Source organism: Suricata suricatta, chromosome 1 (genome assembly GCF_006229205.1).
Source record: "Suricata suricatta isolate VVHF042 chromosome 1, meerkat_22Aug2017_6uvM2_HiC, whole genome shotgun sequence".
Taxonomy (NCBI): domain Eukaryota; kingdom Metazoa; phylum Chordata; class Mammalia; order Carnivora; family Herpestidae; genus Suricata; species Suricata suricatta.
Genome location: NC_043700.1, coordinates 160,127,719 through 160,147,666, shown reverse-complemented (window position 1 = coordinate 160,147,666; position 19,948 = coordinate 160,127,719). Strand labels below are relative to the sequence as shown.

Here is a 19,948-nt window from a genome sequence, read left to right as displayed (position 1 = left end):
AGGAGTTACTGCACCCAAAGGAATAAGGCTTTAACTAAATTTCAAAAACTGAGTTACTTATTTGAACATTGAAGGGATAAGATAGTGAGTGGGGTTTAAAAGTACAACCTTAATCATTTATAAAATTTTCACTTAATTTGTAACATATTAAAAATATTCTCATTTTCAAGAAAAGCTCTATAAATCTTTCAATTTTGAATGTCTTAAATGGAACACTATCATTAACATGTCAGTGGCTGGGGTGCCTGGATGGCTCAGTTGGTTGAGCGTCCAACTTCGGCTCAGGTCATGGTCTCACAGTTTGTGGGTTTGAGCCCCACATCAGGCTCTGTGCTGACAGCTAGCTCAGAGCCTGGAGCCTGCTTCGGATTCTGTGTCTCCCTCTCTCTGACCCTCCCCTGCTCATGCTGTCTTTCTCTCTAAAATAAATAAAAACAGTAAAAAAAAAAAAAAACCAACCCATGTCAGTGGCATTTTGCATCATTAATTCAAAGATGTTCAGAAGCCTCTTCTACAGGACCACAGTGATGATCCGGTTTTTCTTTGCGAAGTGGAAAGCACTGAGGGGCACCTGGGCGGCTCAGTTGGTTCAGTGTCTGGCCCTTGATTTCAGCTCAGGTCACGATCCCACGGTCACGGAGTTGAGAACGGAGTCCGGCTCCACACTGGGCATGGCGCCTGCGTAAGATTCTCTCTCCTCCTTCTCCCTCTGCTCCTCACCCCTGCTCATGTGCGTGCCCTCTTTCTAACAAACCTGAAAATCTATAGTATTTTGAGAAGCACATTTTCTAAAAATTTCACAGATAGATTATTATATGGTGTTCAGACGGTGTGCAGTGAAGCCTCAGAATCATGAAAAGCTCCTCATTGACCAAGATGAGGGCCAGGGGCTGAGGAGGGGAGAGCCCATCTGGGACTCCCGTCCACCTTCCATTTATTAATCAGAGCAACTCGGCCTATATCTCTTATGTGTATTATGACTCAGGCAATATTTTGTTTGGAAAATAAGTTTTGCTCTTGAAAGATTTTAAAAACCACTTTCATGGTTTACAATTCACTATCTTTATGCTAAATGTAATATTACGGTCTACCTAAAAAACAGATCGCAATCACATTAAAAGAGACTACAGTATAATCCACACGTCTCATTTAAAGTAGCCAAAGAACGCCAGGGTGTCTCAGTCGGTTGAGCATCTGACTCTTGATTTTGGCTCAGGTCATGATCCCAGGGTCGTGGGATCGAGCCTGAGTATGCAGCATGCTTAGAATTCTCACTCTCTCTCTCTCTCTGCCCCTTCCCCCCTCTCATGCACTCTCTCGTTTTCTCTCTAAAAACAAACACAAAAATAAAAATAAAAAATTTAAGTAGCCAAAGCAGCAGCCCAAACGGTTGACCCTTAACACTATGGCAGCTAAACGTAAAGCCAGGGCAGTGCTCCAGCAGGACCCACGCTCCGCCACGTTGAAACTTGCCTCCGTAGGTGGTTTGAATGACAGGCACCCACAATTCCCATTGAACGCTAACCCCAGCTGATTATTAGCCCAGAGTGCAGGCTCAGACCAAGGAAGGAGTGACAGCGCCCTGGCTCCAGATACACCAACACCCCTAGAGTCTTCAAATGATCAGGGCTGGGGAAAGCGTTTTCAGAAAAATAGCTCTTAGTTACAGAGACTCTTCAGTATTATTGTGCCTGGTCTTTTTCCCTCAGAAAGAAACCTCTGACCTTCTTACACTGGTAAAATAATCTTTTGGGTTTCATTTTATTTTTTATTATTAAAATTTTTTTAATGTTTAGTTTTGAGAGAGACAGACAGACAGACAGCACACAAGCAGGGGAGGGGCAGAGAGAGGGGCAGACACAGAATCCAAAGTAGGCTCCAGGCTCTGAACTGTCAGCACAGAGCCCGACATGGGGCTCGAATGCATGAACCCAGAGATCATGACTGTAGCCTAAGACGGACGCTTAGTTGACTGAGCCATCAGGTGCCCCTGAAATTCATTTTAAAAGTTGGACCAAGTTTGTGGGTCACCACTCTGGGTTCCTTCTGATTTCCTCACTTAAGGAATTTGTTCAGACCATGGGGCTCAGGGCCTCCGCCGAGTGAGTGTTCCTTATTTGCCTGTGTTTCCCAAATACCTAATATCTACTAGCAGCCTAATTAAAGTTAATGAAATAAATATCTGAGTGAAATTACAGTTTCAGGGGTAGGAATGGACATAGAAAACCAGCCCTTCTTTGGAAGCAGGATGAGCAAGGGAACCAAGCCTTTCACCTTCCTGGCTCTTAGATTTTTCAATAAAACTTAGAGACTCTGGCTTATCAGAAAGTAAAAAGGAATTAAATATAAATTCCCCTTTTCATTCATTTTAGGAAAGAGGCAGAGAGAGGCATCTGTATTTGTAAGCTAAAAATATACGGATACATGCAAGTTATTTCCCCAGACAAGTGAAATTTTCGTGTGACTCATGATCGCCATCTTCTGGATAAAGGTTGAACTTCTATTTCATTTAAAAGATGGAAGTCACAAGGCTTTTAATATCATATATTACACACACACACACACACACACACACACACAAACTGCAACAAGTGTTAAACCTATAACACCTAATCTATAAACTCTAGGGCGTTCAGAGTAAAACTGTTATTAGGCACATTAAACATTCAACTCCACACTTTTCTATAGTATGCTACATGTAGAAACAAACCTGAATGGTTAGAATCCAGGTTCAAATATTTTATTGTAACTTTTTATATATTAATTCTATCACATTACTATGAAGGTAAAGTCTACATTATATAAGGCTGTGTACAAAAAGAGACAGGAGAAAAGTTATTTCCAAATGTTAGTTTTTTGTTCTTAGTCCTCCAAAGAATAGGAAAAATAACAGCTTAAAAATTCATACCATTAGTAGTACTTCAGGACAATATGTAACTTGGGTTGGAGAGATAGAAAGAGATTATGGTCATGCCCTTATAAATAGTAATGTATTTTATGTTGCCACATTGTGCCCCAAAGACAGAATCATATATAAATATGTTAGGGGGAAAAAAGAGGGAGCAAGATTGATCCAACAAGTTAACTGATAACAAGTGGTGTGTGAACTTCCAAAGCTGGAGGGTGGGTATCAAGTTGAAACGTGCCAAATATGCTATCACAAGTCTCTTGAGAAATAGGCAAGACACAAAAATAGGTTCAGGTCTAAGGAAGGTATTAGAAACAAACTAGCTTCTAAAGTGATCACAGCCTACGAGGAGACATGAGAACAGTCTCTCGAGTCACCTGCAGCCACTGTATCCAACAGAGACCACCACCTCCAGCTGGGATGGCATCCCCAATATTACACACAGAAGCAGCATATGGGGAGCAGAAAGGGGAAGGAGGCATCGTGGGGCTGATCACCATTCAGACAGGAAGTGCCAGGGAGTAAACTGTTTTGAGAAAAAGGAAGGAACGAAAAAATGCCAACCTTTACTCACCTGCAGGCAAGATCCAGTAAGCGGATGCTGATAGACTAACTTGATTCTATGCGGTACAAACATGAATCCGTAAAGGATTATGCAAATAGGAAGTTATTTGATGGAAAGTGAAAGGTTATAATGGAGACACTTGAGTGGCTAAGAGCGTGAACTTTGGAGCCAGAATGAGGATTCTGGTTGACCCTCTTATGAACTGTGTACTCTCAGCCAAACCGCTTAACCTCTGTTTCTTCATCTGTGAGACTGGAGTCATTAACAGTACCTGCCTCCAAGGGATGCTCTGAGGATTAGTTAATAGGTTCAAGGGCTATGAACGGACCTGGCACACAGCAAGTGCTACCCAAAAATGTCTGCCATTCTTAATTGAGGAGGTGGGATTTCTTGCTATTTATAAAGCCTTAATCATAGCGTATCCATCGCTTTTTGGATCAATAGCCTTGGTTTCCTTATCTATGATAGGACTCTGTACTCTTTACAAATTAAGAGTATTTTTAGTTATGACACAAATGACAGATGTGTGTATATGTACACAGACATCTGTGTGTGTATGTGTGTGTGTTCAACGAATAGCCAGGTATAAGCACTGGATTGTTTACTTATATCTTTTTTATTATTAGCTATAGAGTCACACAAGCTGTGTTTTTACATTATTTTGTATTACATATTATAAATATTCATTAACTACATGTACACATGTAGTGTATGTAACTTGTGTGCCTGTGTGTGTGGAAGAGGGCATGCAGAAGCAATGGTGTACATTGGCAAGAAGATAGCTAGACTAGCCTAACTTCGAGCTAAAATTATATATATAGAGAAAGCTAAAATTACGTATATGTATGTATGTATGTATATCTATCTATCTATCTATCTATCTATCTATCTATCTATCTATCTATCAAGAAGATCTACACAAAGCAATTCCAGAAGCTCTTTGGCAAAAGCTTTGACCATTATTAAGATCTGCTGATGCTTCGACCAGAGGAGATTCAACAGTAAGTGGTGTGTCAAGATGTTCTGATCTTTATTTATTGGCTCCTTGACAAGACTGAAGTTTTCTGGAAACCAAATTTTCTGTATGGGCAAAATGGGTCTCTCACGTACCTTTTCAATTAACTCGTAACTCTCTTCGAGTTTGAGCAGTCTGTTCTGCACGGACGTGGATGCGCGCTGGTAGACGGCTCGCCACTCCTGAAAGTCGCTCTCCGAGATCTCAGCCACGGCAAAGCACAACGTTCTTAATCCTGAGAAGACGTGGTGCATATCCCCCCAACAGCAAATGAGATTTTATTTAGGAGTATGCCCTTCCATTTTTACAGAACCAAGTCTTATTTTGAAAAAACTGACTCAATTCAAACAGTACGTTGAAGTCTGATTCCGTTGTGACACCGCTTTAGTGTAAAATGGGTGTTCACGCTCCCCTCACCTTAAACTGGCACCCCCGTTTCTGATTCCCAGCTCTTTCAATACACCCCTTGTGCCTTTCCCAAAGTGACTTTTCCAACATCCTAATCTTATCGGGTTATTCCTTTGTTGAGATCGTTCCATTATTCCCCAGGATAACGTCCAAACCCCCAAATCTGGCTCGCTTACCACTGAGTGTCTTCAAACTCCTTCTCTGCCATTCACCTCTGATACACCAGGGTCTCTGCACATGCTGGTCACTTTCTCTCCCTTTCACCCCCTCCAGCTCCCTCAACTGTCTGCCTTGCATCTGCTTTAAGGCTCAGTTCTTAACATCATCTCTTGGAAGCATTCTCCTCTCACTCAGACCCACAGGCAGAAATCCTCAAACACTCCTGTGGTGCGAATGATAATGTTTCATATTGTTTTTCTTGTGGATTTCCTGTATTAGCGGACAGCTCCTGGCAGGCAGGGGCCCCGAGTTCCTCTATCTACAGCTCTAGTACTGAGCACAGTGGCTCACTTATAGATGCTTCACAGATGCTTCTGAAGAAAGAGAGGGACCCCGGTGGGGTCTACTAGGAAAGCCATCTGCCTCTTACAGGGATATATGCTTGTATTTATTATTGCTCTTTGTCACTGTAAATGCGTAGTATAAAGAGTCTAAAAGAACAGAGGGAGAGTGACAAAACAAACATACTCATCAGAAACACCCTGGGAAGACAATCAGAGCTGATGTCTGAGATGACACAGTCCCAGTGCTCAGTGTCTATCAATTTCATAACTCACTTGGAAGCCACCCTCAGCCAAAAAAAAAAAGAAAAAAAAAAGTGGGGAATTGGAACAAGCAAGAAGCAAAAGCATCTGTCAGCCAGCAAATGCATTCAACTGGGTTCCCGAGAAGACAACACTCAAGGTCATTAACTCCCAGAATAGCTAGGTGCTAGTGACCTCAAGCCAAATAAAATATGTCCAGGGAACATGTCAGAAACAAGAAGCAGAGAACACAGGACAGAAAGCGTCCAGAGGACTCTATCTTCCAAGAAAGGAGTTGGGTTGTCCATCGCCAGCTCATGGCAAGTTGAGGCTAAATCTCTGGGGCCGTATTAGGACATGTTATTCCCTTTGGAAACTTGGCTCAAGACTTAGTCTGGGGTAGCCATGGAGTAAAAGTGGTGTTCAGCCCAGGGCCAGAAAGAATAGGGTGGAGGTGTAGACGCAGCCAACTCAAATCTGCCTAGGAGCTGGACTATCTTCATATCACAACCGGAGAGGACAAAGATGCCCCCTCAAGCCTCCTCCAGAAAAAGAGCCTGGGTGGGGTGCTGGCTGGGTGGCAGCTGCCGCGGCCGAGGATGCACCTTGAGGAAGCTGAACTCCATGAGCAGGAGTGGCTCCCTGCCCTCGCAGTTTTGGAGAACCGGGAGAAGGTTCTTTATGTCCTTGCTTTTCAAAGCCTAGTGCTTGTTACAACATTCCTATCTTCTTGCAGCTTGGATGAAGAGGAAAAAGGATTTGATCAGAGGTCAGGCTTGTTGCATTGGCGGCAGGAGCAGCTGAGGCAGACCAGAGTGAAAATCTAGCTGGGAGATTTAGCTACAGCTCTGGCTACTTCTGTTGGGTTCCGAGATAAGGCTCTACAAATTCTTAGAGTAACTGACCCACCGTTTCAGGACTCTGGCAGCCCCCCATCTAATCTAGATCATCCTCCCTAGACTACGCACTGCTTGGCTATACAAATCATATATTTCATTAGGACAGAGAGATGGGACTCAACATATGTAGTCCTTGGGCCTCACACAGAGCCTGTCATGTGGTAGGGGCTTAAGAAGTCTTGAATTTAAACTATACTGAGTGACTATTTTTATAGCTATATAGGCTTATTTATTTTTCTCCTTTTTATTATTCATACTAGCATATTCAGGGTTTTTTTTTTTGTTTCTTTTCCTTCTACACTGCTAGAGATACAATGTATTTATAGTGTAAATAGTACCCATTCTAAAAAGTGAACAGATTTATAGGCTCTATACCCCCAAAACTTGGGGACCAAGTCTCTCAAAATCTTAATACTGAAAAGAAAAACAAAAATAATGGAAACAGCATACAGTACAACCTAAGTTATTAACATTGTTACCTTATTTTAGGAATTTCTAAGTCAAGTAACAACAATCTTGCAAGACATCAGGAGTATATGATTTCTTTTTATTTTAATCCTGCTTTATTGCCGTATTATACTCACCTTCTGTAGCAAACTGCTCTAAATGTTTTAGGGTAATTTCTTTGTATTTTGAAGTCTCTGCCAGTCGATCATAAATTACTGTGTCCTGGAAAACAAACAGAAGGAATAATACACTTAAACTAAGCATCTTGAGTTTAATAACGTTGATGTTGGCAACATTATTAGCAAATCAGTATAAAAACAAGCAATCGCTTTGAGCACTAACTTTAAAGAACAAAATATTTTTTACCTAATAGCACTGTTTCCCTAGTGACACTAAGAAATAAGGTTTGAGTCCTATATTTTCATCTTTCTCCTTTCTGAATACATCCGTAGTTACTCCAGCGATCACCATTTCATATTCTATCAGTACTTTACTTACCTTGAAGATCTCCCCTACCCCTGAAGGTTTTTCAGGACCCTGCAGTGTTCGTAGGTGCCACAGGGGAAAAATGGTCTAGTACTCAGAAAAGTTGGGGAAACTCCGGGCTGAACAAAGCTTGCCCTGTGGTAGTACTTAGAGCCTTTAAAATGCTAATGTGCACAGTAGATGTCTAAGGGAGCCATATGGTATGTTCCCCAAACTCATCCACTATGGAGCCTGAGCTAGGCAGTAGGGTATCTCTGTGGGGCTGGTGCTCAGAGGACAAACTCTGAGAAACACAAGTACAAATCCACTGAGAAGTTTGGTGGGTAAGACAGGGAAAATTCTGAACAAATCTAGTATTACCCGATGGCTGAATATTTCTGATTGTGTCATTTTAGCTTCTAAAAGCTCAATTAACTTAGTCTGTAAAATCCAATTACTGGATTATAAGTCCCTTTCAGCGTGAATGTTGTGCCCCACTTACATTTCTCTGATTTTTTGCCCCTTTATAAATTGCCTATTGTTCCTTTAGTTATTCTTCAGCTTGGGTTTAGTGCTTTACGAATTATAGCGTTTGGCGTTCATGGTTTTATTAGACTAGGAAAAAATAAATCATTTACCTGCAATTACTTTCTCAGTGGTATTACCCATTTTGGGGTCTCCAGTCTCAGGGCTGAGATTTGGAAGGAGACTAATGGAGTATGATTTAGAACCCTTGAGAGAAACAAGAACTTAGTGACCTCAGAACAGATGGAATATTCCAGGCCCCAATTATGAATTTCTTTTCATTTTTCAGTGGTGGAATAGGAAGGGGGGCAAAGTAAAAGGAAATGATAGTTTCCCCTTATGGTTCCTTTCTAGGAATGAAAGGTGTAACTTATGAATTCTATTTTTTTTCCAGAGGCTAATGACTTTTTCAAAGAAATTAAATAGGCTGCTTTAAAACTAAGAAAATCTTTAAAAAAATTAAAGTCATGAAAATCAAAGTGATAAGGAAGATTAAATTCTGCACTGTAGCCAAGTTTTCTGTGGAAGAAACTGATGTTCAAAATAGAATTTTCTATCTTCTTTATACTATCCAGGAACGCAGCGGACAGAAAATGGTCTTCTACGTGAATTATACAGTATATTTTAAATGACAGTCACAACCGGCCATGCTTACATGTGAGAAATACATACAGATAACCTTTTCACCCAGTGTAACACTCATTACTTCAGAGAGCTACATTGAGTATTTGGTACATGGTTAGGACCAAAAAAAGTTTCTCCACAGAAACTAAAGCATGTGTACCCTTAGGTTCGAACTTAGAACTTACTGTCTACATTTATAGAAAATCCTAACTGGATTTACCTACCTGGCGTCCTAACCCTCAGCAAGGTAAGATCAGAAAATAGTGTGTGAAGGGACGTTCCTGGACCGCACTGCACAGTCAAATTACAGTTTTTTATGTAAGGAACCTAGAGCTTTACATAAAATTCATGTTAGGTCAATTTTTACTTAAAAAGTTGTTTTCTTATTCATCTTTTGTTTTTTAATTATTGTTTTAATTTTATTTGTTTTTTGAGAGAGAGTGTGCAAGTGAGAGAGGGGCAGAGAGAGAGAGGGAGAGGGAGAATCCCAAGCAGGCTCCACGCTGTAAGCGAAGGACTCGAACCCATGAGCCAATGGATCATGACCTGAGCTGATTTCAAGAGTTGGATGCCCAACCGAGCCACGCAGGAGTACCTGCAGTTTCTAATTTTTCCTCTGGCATACAAGTACTGGGGTAGGGTTTTTATTTTCTTGAATAAATTAAGATTTTATTCATGCTCATGTAAATTTTTAAAAATAGGCTACTATTGCAGACATAAACTGTATATTGTATACTTTCCTTTTTTTTTTTCATTTAAAATTAAAAAAGCAAGGCAAACCCATTGCAGAAAACCTGGAAAGAAGGAGAAAAATAAACCCCCCATATGCACACAGAGCATCACCATCTCTCTGTGCTGTATTCTAGATGAACTCTTCAGTACTGTCTTCTAATTCACTAACCTCGCCCTCAGCCCCTTCCACTCTGTTTAGAGTTTATTCCATTTACTGATGTTTTCTTTAAACTTATGATTTCCAATTTAGCTTACATGTACCCCCACCCCTGACTCCAATTTCTTTTTGATTAAAAATCATAATTTTTTTGAAACCATGTTGAACTCTAAGCATCCTTGGTCAGACTTGTCTGTATAAGTTACTTCACCTGGAATGAATTCATGTCCAGTGGCTCACCTGCTTGTTTTCTCTTCAACACAAGATTTTCATCATGTGTTCCTAAGCTTTGCTCTCATTCTCTCCCTGTCTGTGTGTACCCCAATCCAGTGGTTTTATATACCACCCCCCAGCAGAGTTGGTATGAGATTTTCTTAGTCTCTTCTCACAATTAGGAAGCTCACCACTGTCTCAGTCATCAAAGAAGCATCCACACTTTACAGAAAGCACTATTTGCCCCCATTATCTCACAGAAACCAAACTCCAACCACTGCTCCCTGATCCTGATCCAGGGCCTGGAACTCTCCCCACTCAACTCAAGACTTCAGTTTGATATACCACTTTGATTTTCTATTCCTACTTTGGGCTTCAAAGATGTGTATTGTGTTTTTAAGCCTGGCTTTATCTGTCTGCTCTCTCCTTATATTGTATCCATCACAGCCATGAATTTGGAATATAGGAGACAGAAGACAGTTTGAACAGACTGCGTTACCTTGACTGGGAAGTACTATCACTGACTCCTTAACTGACTCTGATTAGTATTCTGCTGCACTTGTCACTGTCAATGATTCACTCTACCAAGGAATCAACACTCCTCAGACTCTTCTCTGAATTCCTATCTCTCTTTTTAGATCTTCTACTCCTTGAGCCTCTTCTTTTCATGTAACATCTCTTTATAATACCTCATCAATCCTCTGCTTTTAGTTTCCAGCTATACTTGTTAATTCCTAAATCTGTATCAGCATCCCATATTCCTTCCTCGGTAAAATCCAAGCATCTCTGCCTCATGGCCTGAATGTAGTTCCCAACCCTCTATCATGGGAAGTGGTGCCACTTTGTCTACCCAGTTAAGATGAAATTGGACAGTAATCCTAGATCATGGTTTCCCTCATCACCCACATGTAATCAGTTACTAAGTCCTAAATCTCCACCCTCTCGATCCTCTCTGCAACTGTTTTGGTTCAGATTATATCAACTCTTGGGATTGTAATCAATGATTAGAAACTCCGTATGCATCTCTTTTCTGCCTTTTAAAAATGTCTATTTATTTTTGAGAGAGCATGAGAGCAGGGGAGGGATAGAGAGAGAGAGGGAGTCACAGAATTCAAAACAGGCTCCAGCCTCTGAGCTGTCAGCACAGAGCCCGATGTGGGGCTCAAACTCACGAACTGTGAGATCATGACCTGGCTTGAGGAAGCTTAACCAACTGAGCCACCCAAGCACCCCATCTCTTTTATGCCTTAAAAGGTATCAGAACAATTCAGAAAAAAAAAAACAAGTTCGTGAGCATGAAAACAATGCATGACCTAATGCATGCTCACCTTGCCAGCCTTGAATTCTGCTCTTCTCTGCCAAACTACATGCAGTTCTCAAGTGTACCTTGCTGTTTTACATATTTCTGCCTTTTTAGCATTCAACCGCATTTCATAGCCAACTTGGGAGTGAGGGGGAAACAATGCAATAAGCAAGTTAATGCATGCAAACTATCTCCATGATTATGCAAAAAGGAAGTCCAATGTTTTTATTTTTTATTCAGTGCTTTAACTCCCCAAAGGTTCTAGATGGAAGATTACTCAAAACTAAGATTGGAAGGGTGTGAGTTGAGTGTAAACTGGACACATAACAATCATCCCCTTATTACTAAATACTACCATTGGGATGTGGAAGAGCTTTACAGGATACCTCAGTATTGTATCCGAATCTTCTCTTTATGTATATTTTCTTGACTAGGCTTAGTTCCTGACACGTGTTGGGTCTTTCTCCAAAATCCAGCTGAAAGGCTGGTAGATAAAGTGCACACGATGAATAGATGTTGGTTATTTCAGTCAACAACCAGAGGAATTCTAAACCTAAATTTACGAGACGTCATGAAATAATTCTACCAAAATGCTTTAAAAACAAGGCATTCAAAAACTGCATTTCAATGCTTTAAAACCACGGCACTGAAAAACATTTTCAACAAACATTTAAGTGATAAGCTTTGACTTTCTAATAAGGTCAGTGTCCAAGTTTCATTCAATAAATCAAGGTTGTTGATTATATTTAAAATTGTAAAGTCCCAAGTTGGTAAGTTACCTGACTAGTCCAACTAGACTAGTTATCCAAAAAGGATAATTCAGACGGAAAACGCTAATTTTAAGAACAAAAAGGGGACCTGGTCAGTAGACCCCTTATTTTTCTATGAATGTAAACATATTTTAACTAGGAAAATTCACTTTGAATGACATATTACTATTTTTGTCAATATAACCTGCCGATATGCCAAAGCCAACCAATAGTTAGAAATTCTGTTACAATGAAACCAAAGCAATACAAATAGGAATGACCATATGATGAAAATTACAGCCGTAATAATTGTGATCAAATTCCCCTTCCCTCTCCCGTTTCCATGGTCTTTAAAAAAATTAGATTAAAACTGGTGTGGATCACTACATTTCTAATACAGTTTCAAAGCATTTTCTAATTTACTTGTCTTCTAATGTATCTTAAAATATAAACCTTAAACATTACGTATCAAAATTGAATTATATAAATAACCTAGGCCAAATTTTTTCAAAGCACCAAATTTACCCAGAAGGAATTCCACATTTCACCAGAAGAGGCTGCACACTATTACTATAAAACACCAAGGAAAATGGATGTCAGCAACTTTAGGCTAAACATCTGTGTTACATTTCCATAGCAGAATGCTGAACATATACATTATAAACCATCATAAATCAAAACTGTTCAAGACAAAAATAAAAACTTACAGCTCCTTTGCAGTAAAGCCGTAACTTCCCGGAAGGAGTGCGGACAATCACTGACATTCTTTTCCTAGCACTGAAAGAGAGAGGTTTTCCATAATTTGTCATCATACTGAGAATGTGCGTATACAGGTCTGTCATGCTTCACATATTTTAACACTCACGGTGAAAAAAATAAATTTGACCGAATTATGAGCCCTATCCTTCCACATACACAAAGTGTCCCCTGGGTGTATGGCTGGGTACCTCTGAATGTTACCTTATGTTTTTTTTAAGGCACCAGGGTACCATCCGCTGTCCTAAAGGAATAGTTGACGAAATGGATCCCGGGAAACCTGTAGGAGTGAGTGCCCACCTGAGCAGAAGAGAGTTCTGGTTCAATGTTTTAAGATTTAAAAAATATTAAAGTCAGTGTCTTTTAAGATGAATTGTATGTGATAGCTTTAAATATGAACAGAAATAATTCATGTTAAGAAACCACACAGAAAGGCAAACATTGGCACTTTAAAACTGACTTAAGCGTTCACGATTGTTTTTCAATGATTACTAGCAAATCACTGGCATCATGTAAAAAGCCCGATTTATATGACAAAGCTAAGCTAATGAGCACAAGCATTTTAACACTGCGTTAGCGATATAAAAATGGTAGTCAAAACACACAGCATCTTTCTCTGCATTTGCAAAAACACAGCAAATGACACTGAATAGAAGTGGCTCAGACTGCATAGGATATGCCTCATTTGGAACCAAGTGTGTATAAGCATTCTCTCCAGAAATGAGGGCCAAGAAGGACTTCTCAAGGGTCTGTATCTATTTGTTTTACCTTACAATATTCTGCTAAGCACTGAGATGAGTCCAATGTAAGCAGCAGTTAGATACAGTGTCCTCGCATACCACACAGTCAGGAGTTTCTCTCTGAAGTCTCTAGAAATATTTAGTCTTCTGTTCCTCCATCTATAATCCCCACTGTATTATCGCCTCTGATCGCTATCTCTGTGCTTTGGGAATACACTCAACTGAGCCCACTCTGTAATGACATCGAATATATTCTGTCTCAGCCCTTCTTGGTGCCTCCTTAATCCAACTTTAATGAGATGGTCCCCAACGCATCAACTTTTCTGCTCTTTTCTTCTTCTGGAAAAACTCACAAGTCCTGGGTAAATGGGAACCCTTTCTGGGGCACCTGAGTAGGTGGGCATAGCTGGAGAAAAGTCACCCTGCCACGGAGCTTGGCAAACCCATGGTATCAATGTCACCTGGGTGCTCACTGTTGCTCAGCAACATGCCACCTTACTCTAACAAGCTCGCTTTCTCACCATCCGCAGGACTTGGAACACCTTCTCCATTCTCCAAGTCTCTAATGCACCCTTGTACTCCAGACCCTTTGAATTTTTGCAATTCACCTTGATGGAAGCTTCAGACAGATCTCAATCCTTTTTGCCATTAACACCTACACATTTATCTGCTGGGCACCATTCTCTCTGCCTCTTTTCCTGATAACGGAGGAAGTATTTCTTTTCCTATCAGAGACCTTCCTTTCATATGTGGCATGAACCTCCAATCTCACTCTTCTTCCTCAATAACCTCACTCCTAAAGTTACGCTGCCCTCCCCTGAGGCTGCATCTTCCCCTTCTCCACTGGGTCCTCCTCATCAGTACTTGCGCATGTTTGAGTCTCTCTCCTACGAAACTCAGCCCAAACAATGTGCCCCCAGCGAGCCACATCCCCTTCACCACTCTACCCCAACAACTGCTACATGCATGGTCCCCACCTACATTCCCTGCACGCCCCCATCACTGCCTCCTGGCTTCTCTCCTGACCTTCCCACTGAATAGCTAAATTCAGCATGTACTTGCCACCTTTGCTCACCTAACCTCGAGTCTCTGACACAGAAGACCGCGGTCACCTCAAAATCAGGCTCTTCTCTTGGCTCTATGCCGCTCTCCTCTCCTTCTCCTCTACTTAGCTAGCCACAAAGCAGTTTCTTTTGTAGATTCCTCTTCTCCCAATCAACCCTTAGAAGTTAGGGTTAGTCATAGAGCAATCGAGGCCTTTCTGATTTCTCTCACTCTGTATTTTATATCCAAGAGATCCAATTAGTTTCTGGGGCTTTATTTTAATTATTTGAGAGAGAGCGAGAGCGTGTGCAAGTGTGGTTCGGGGAGAGGGGCAGAGGAGGGGAGCTGGGGGGGCGGGAGAGAATGAGAGAGAGAGAAAATGAGAATGAATCTCAAGCAGACTCTACACTCAGTGTCAAGCTGGCTGCAGGACTCAATCCTATAACCCTGGTATCATGACCCGAGCTGAAATCAAGAGTTGAATGCTCAACTGACTGAGCCACCCAGGTACCCCTCCATGGCTTTGATTACCATTTACAGGCCAACAACTACCAAATTTATATTTGAGTCATAGGCTTCTCCTTTATGTTCCAGGCCCTCATATCAAGCTGCCTACCTCCAACCCCTCCATCTGTAAATCTCGGGGGCTTCTCAAACATGATGATTCCAACATCTCACCCGGCACATCTATTCCTACTCCTGTATCTGCCATCTGTATAAACGGTTCCTCTACCCACTCAGCTGTTTACACCAGGGGCTCTGCTCACTTCCTCTTTTCTTCTTCCACCTCTAATCCACCCCAAAGGCCCCCTGACATTCCCCCCAAGGTATCTGGATTCTATCAACTTCACTTTCTTTGTACGACCACCACCCTAGTCCAAATCACTAAAGTTTTCCTCAGAGCCTCTTCTAATACCACCAGAGCCACTTTTCTCACTTTTATCCTTACACCCACCCTCATCACCTCATCCTGATAGACCTTAAACTCCTGACCTTGCTTTGTGATTCTTCCAGGTGTGTGTAAATAAACAAACATACACAAATGCTAATGGATATACTACTTATAATAGCTTGCTGATATAAGGCAAGTAGACTTAGCAAAAACAGCCACTTTGACATGAAAAAGAGAGGCCAGGAATACAGTCTGGAAATATATATACTCTATTATAGTTACTCATCCAACTTCTCATGTATTTTCTCTTGAGCCTTTCAGTGCATACAAGTGAAGAGAACAGTGTCTAAATAATACATTAGACAGACCCCATTATTTTTTATATTAACATCTGGTATGCGGGGTGCCTGGGTGGCTCAGTCAGGTAAGCATCTGACTCCAGCTCAGGTCATGATCTCACGTTTCATGAGTTCAAGTCCCACGTAGGCTCTGTGCTGACAGCTAGCTCACAGCCTGGAGCTTGTCTTTGGATTCTGTGTCTCCCTCTCTCTCTGACCCTCCTCTGCTAATGCTCTCGCTCTCTCTCTCTCTCTCTCTTTCAAAAATAAATAAAACATTAAGAAAAATTAAAAAAAAAAACAACTGGCATGTGATCACTCTAAACCAAGATGGCCACCAAAGCTGGCATAGAAAAGGGAATGCCCTTTTTTTTCAGTAAGTTACAAGTGTTTGTTTATTTTTATTTTTTACTAAATTCCAGGTAGCATACAGTGTAATATTAGTTTCAGATGTAAAATTTAGCAATTCGTCACTTTTGTACAACACTTGGTGCTCATGACAAATGCACGCCCTAATCCTCATCACGGATTTCACCCTCCCACCAGCCCTCCCCTCTGTAACCATCAGTTTGTTCTCCAGAGTTAAGAGTCTGTTTCTTGGTTTTCCTCTTTTTTCCCTCTACAATCGTTTGATTTGTTGCTTATACTGCACATGAGTGAAATTATGTAATATTTGTCTTTCTCTAAGTTATTTTGCTTAGCATAATACTCTCTAGCTCCATCCACATTGATACAAATGGCAAGATTTTGTTCTTTTTAATAACTGAGTAATATTCCATTGTGTATATATACCACAACTTTATCCATTCGCCAGTTAATGGATGTTGGGCTCTTTCCATAATTTGCTATTGTTGATAATGTTGCTATAAACATGAGGGTGCATTTTATTTCTTCAAATTGGTATTTTTGTGTCTTTGGGTAAATATCTAGTAGTGTAATTGCTGGGTCATAGGATATTCTATTTTTAATTTTTGAAGAACCTCCATACTGTAGGAAATGCCTTTTTTAGTCAGCTTGCCTTATGTAGCAGGAAGTTCAAGGATTTAGGTGAACTCTTATTTCCTTGAAGAGCAGTGTTACTTCCTGGCCACGGCCTGGCCTTAAGTGTCCTGGTAATGGTGTTGCAATCTTTAAAGACCATCCTGTTAACCGAGGCCTACGAATGTAAGTGAGGAAACTCCATAGTCATAAAAAAATTAAAAGCCAAAATCATGGAGGTATCACTGATTATCATCAGAAGGCGTCTATTATTTGACCTTATGAAATAAAGTGAAGTAGGACAATCTCTGATTTCTGCTTTTTCCTACTAGATGGTAACTGGTTTTATACGTAATGGAGAGGTGGATATGGTTTCTGAAATCTCAAAGATAATTAGATACAATCAACACAGAACTAGACTATTGCATTCCTGACTCTGATTCATCTTTGCTACACATAAAGCCTAGTGTGTCTAAGTATAAAGTTTCCAGATCACCAGCCATAAGACTCTTGGCCCATTACTCCACAGTTGTGATGCAGACCAGCTATGTTCAAAAATATTTTTGTGCTGTCTCCAGGAGTCATGTCCTGCAAAACTCTGAAGATCCGTGTTTATGACTTATCAGAAGCTATACCAATTATAAACTACACTGAAGATATTAATATTTTGTGTAAATAAATTTCGTTAAATAAATAAAACCTACTTTCTAGGTACTTCAAAGAGTAAAGCAAAAATGTATAGAATTTTATCTCACAGATATAAATCACAGAGCATCTGTTTTACCTGGTGAATTCCAGAACATTGAGCAATTCGTATCTTTCTTCTTGCCCCAACTAAAAAGAAAAGGAATACATGATTACATCGAGTTGGAACTATCTTTGACTTTTTGGAAATAAACCCTATTCATGAAGTCCTAATGTAAAAAATAACACAAACTGTCCCTTCTGAATATACCCTCTTTAATTTATTAACTTTCAGGTTAAGATGGAAGACTGAACCTATGCATTTAATTTCTGTCTAACCCAAAGGCTCATTAAAATTACAGTAAACACTTAAAAAAGGGAAAAAAATCCTTACAGTGGCAGGAAGCTAAGAAATAGGACAATACCACCAGAAATTTGCAAGCTAGAACACAGACCAGTGAGTGGTATCTTAGCAGATACAAGAAGGATGAATGCTATAGGGATCATGGGAAAAGTTGACAACCCACTTGATTTGTACCATAAATCCTTAAATGGTTTTAAGGATGTGAGAAAGCAGACAGCTCTAGAATTCTGAGATAAAAGAGGGGCCTAAAATGGGAAGAACTGGGTAGGGGCCACTTGAAAAGCAGCTCTCAGCACTGGCCCTTCCTTTCGTCTAGCAGCTGACTGGCACAGATGAAGTTACGCTGTGCACTGTGATCATATTCATATTAAATGCTAGGCCCCAATACCCATACCTACTCAGCCAGACCCTTCCAGGCAGAAATCGGAACATTACTCTCTGGGGAATTCAACAAGCCTGAGGGAAGCCTTAGAGGCACAGACACTATGCTTCCCAAACAAATCCCAACAGACCACTCTAGAGGAAAGCTCAGTGTTGACAAATACCCTTTAGACTCAGGACCGCCACATCAGCTTTCAAGTTCCCCATTCTGAAACACAAGATTAACAGACATCTAAGGACACTAACATGACACAGGGATACCCCCAACAAACAGATAAAAAGCAATTTGGAAGAAAAAGAATTCAAAAACAAAATTTCACGTTGACCTACAGAGTTTTGGGGTTGGGTTTCCTGACAGGAGCGGGAGGCTCGTGAGCAGCCTCAATGTCTCTTTCCTTAGTTCAAAACCAGACTGGAGTGGTTTGTCATATTATTCATGTGTGGCACTTTCTATTACTGGAACTGGACAAGTGTGACTTGCTGGTGGCATGAAGCTTTTTTGCAGGGTTATATACCCTCGGAAATCCTGCTGCACTTGCCAGTATATGCTTTTTACTGGGACGCATGAAGAAAATGTTTAAAACAATGAGATTGTTTGTAATAATCTTTATGTTTTTAGGATTAATATTTATACCATGGCTACTGCTCTTCTGTAGGATAGGAGGAGACTGCCATTATTATTCTGCATAGTGCAATGTGCGTCCAAGACCTGGTAGAGTCTACCATACATTCTGTATGAATAGAAAGGGATCTGATAACTGAATGCTGTTCTTTCCTCCTAAGTGTAAAATGAGAAAACTTAGGAAAAGCGCATTTAGAAGTTGATATTTAACTTTTGGTGAAGTATGTTTTCCCCCAAACTATAATCACTACAAAGCAACTGCAATGACAGTTTGAGACCATTTTATATTCTGGAAAAATCCATAGTTTAACTAAATGCTTGTAAATGCATTGTTAACTGCTTGTAAAATTTTTTAAATAAAAATTTCAAAAAAAACTTTCATTATTCCTCTGAGAGAACTAATATATGTAATGTGATTCATGAAAGAAGAACAGGATACTATTAAAAGATATTGGAAAATCAAAAAAACTTCTTGAAACTAAAAACATGATAGAAGGAATTTTAAAAAATGAGTAGAAGGCTGAGAAGATAAAGTTGATGAACAATTTTGAAAAGCGGAAAAGGCAAAGACATGAAAAGCAGAAAAGTTAAAGATTACTTCAAGAATTCTAAAAAGAGAAAGTAGGGTGGGAAGAGGGGAGGCAAATGGAAGCATTCAAGAAAAATTTTCCAGAACTTAATTTTCTAAATGGAAAAGAGTCCACCAGTGATCAGGACAAAGGTTTAAAAATATTCTCACTAAGGTACACTATCATGAAACATCCCAAGTCTTGGAAGAAAGAAGTTCCTGGAATCTTCTAGAATGTGGGAGAGTGGGTGGGGACAAGCCTTAAAACCAATGGAATTACAATGGTTTCTGATTTCTCAGGTGCATTGGAAATGATAAATAAAGTGGAGTAGTCAAAATTCCTTAGGAAAATAATTTCTATCCCGGAATTCTATATTCATCCAGACTATCAATTAAGTATAATGGTAGGATGATAAATGTTTAGACATGACAGACTACAAAATAAACAAACAAGTAAATAAATAATTCCCCATGTGTATTTTCCCAAAAAGCCACTAAAGAATGTATTCCACAAAAGTAAAAGAGTAAACCAAGAACAAGGGAGACATGGGATTTAGGAATGAAAGATCTAACACAGAAGTAAAGAAAGTCCCCAGGAAGACAACAAAGCAACTCCAGGATGAGAGCTGTGAACAGAATGGTGACCCATCAGCTAGTGTATCTGAGAGGCTGAGAGTCAGGAGCTGGACTTCTGGAACTACTGCGTCCTCTGCTTTGAGAATGACTTTTTAACCTCAAGAAACAAACATGAAATGGGTTCCATCAAAACAAGGAAGTTCATGAAGACTTGAGATACAGGAAATAGTTCAAAGTCATAGAAAATCAAAA

General features: G+C 40.2%; 1 protein-coding gene across 3 annotated transcripts in view; it reads right to left on the bottom strand.

The window, feature by feature from the left end:
* ATP8A1 (ATPase phospholipid transporting 8A1) overlaps window positions 1-19,948 on the bottom strand; it is a 224,745-nt gene that overhangs the window by 105,881 nt on the left and 98,916 nt on the right. For all 3 annotated transcript variants that reach the window (XM_029946463.1, XM_029946459.1, XM_029946471.1), the window contains 4 exons: window positions 17,286-17,335; window positions 12,461-12,530; window positions 7,123-7,207; window positions 4,584-4,723 (listed from right to left, as the gene is read on the bottom strand). In XM_029946463.1, coding sequence (XP_029802323.1) covers window positions 4,584-4,723; window positions 7,123-7,207; window positions 12,461-12,530; window positions 17,286-17,335 — 345 coding nt within the window. The remainder of the gene's footprint in view (window positions 1-4,583; window positions 4,724-7,122; window positions 7,208-12,460; window positions 12,531-17,285; window positions 17,336-19,948) is intronic.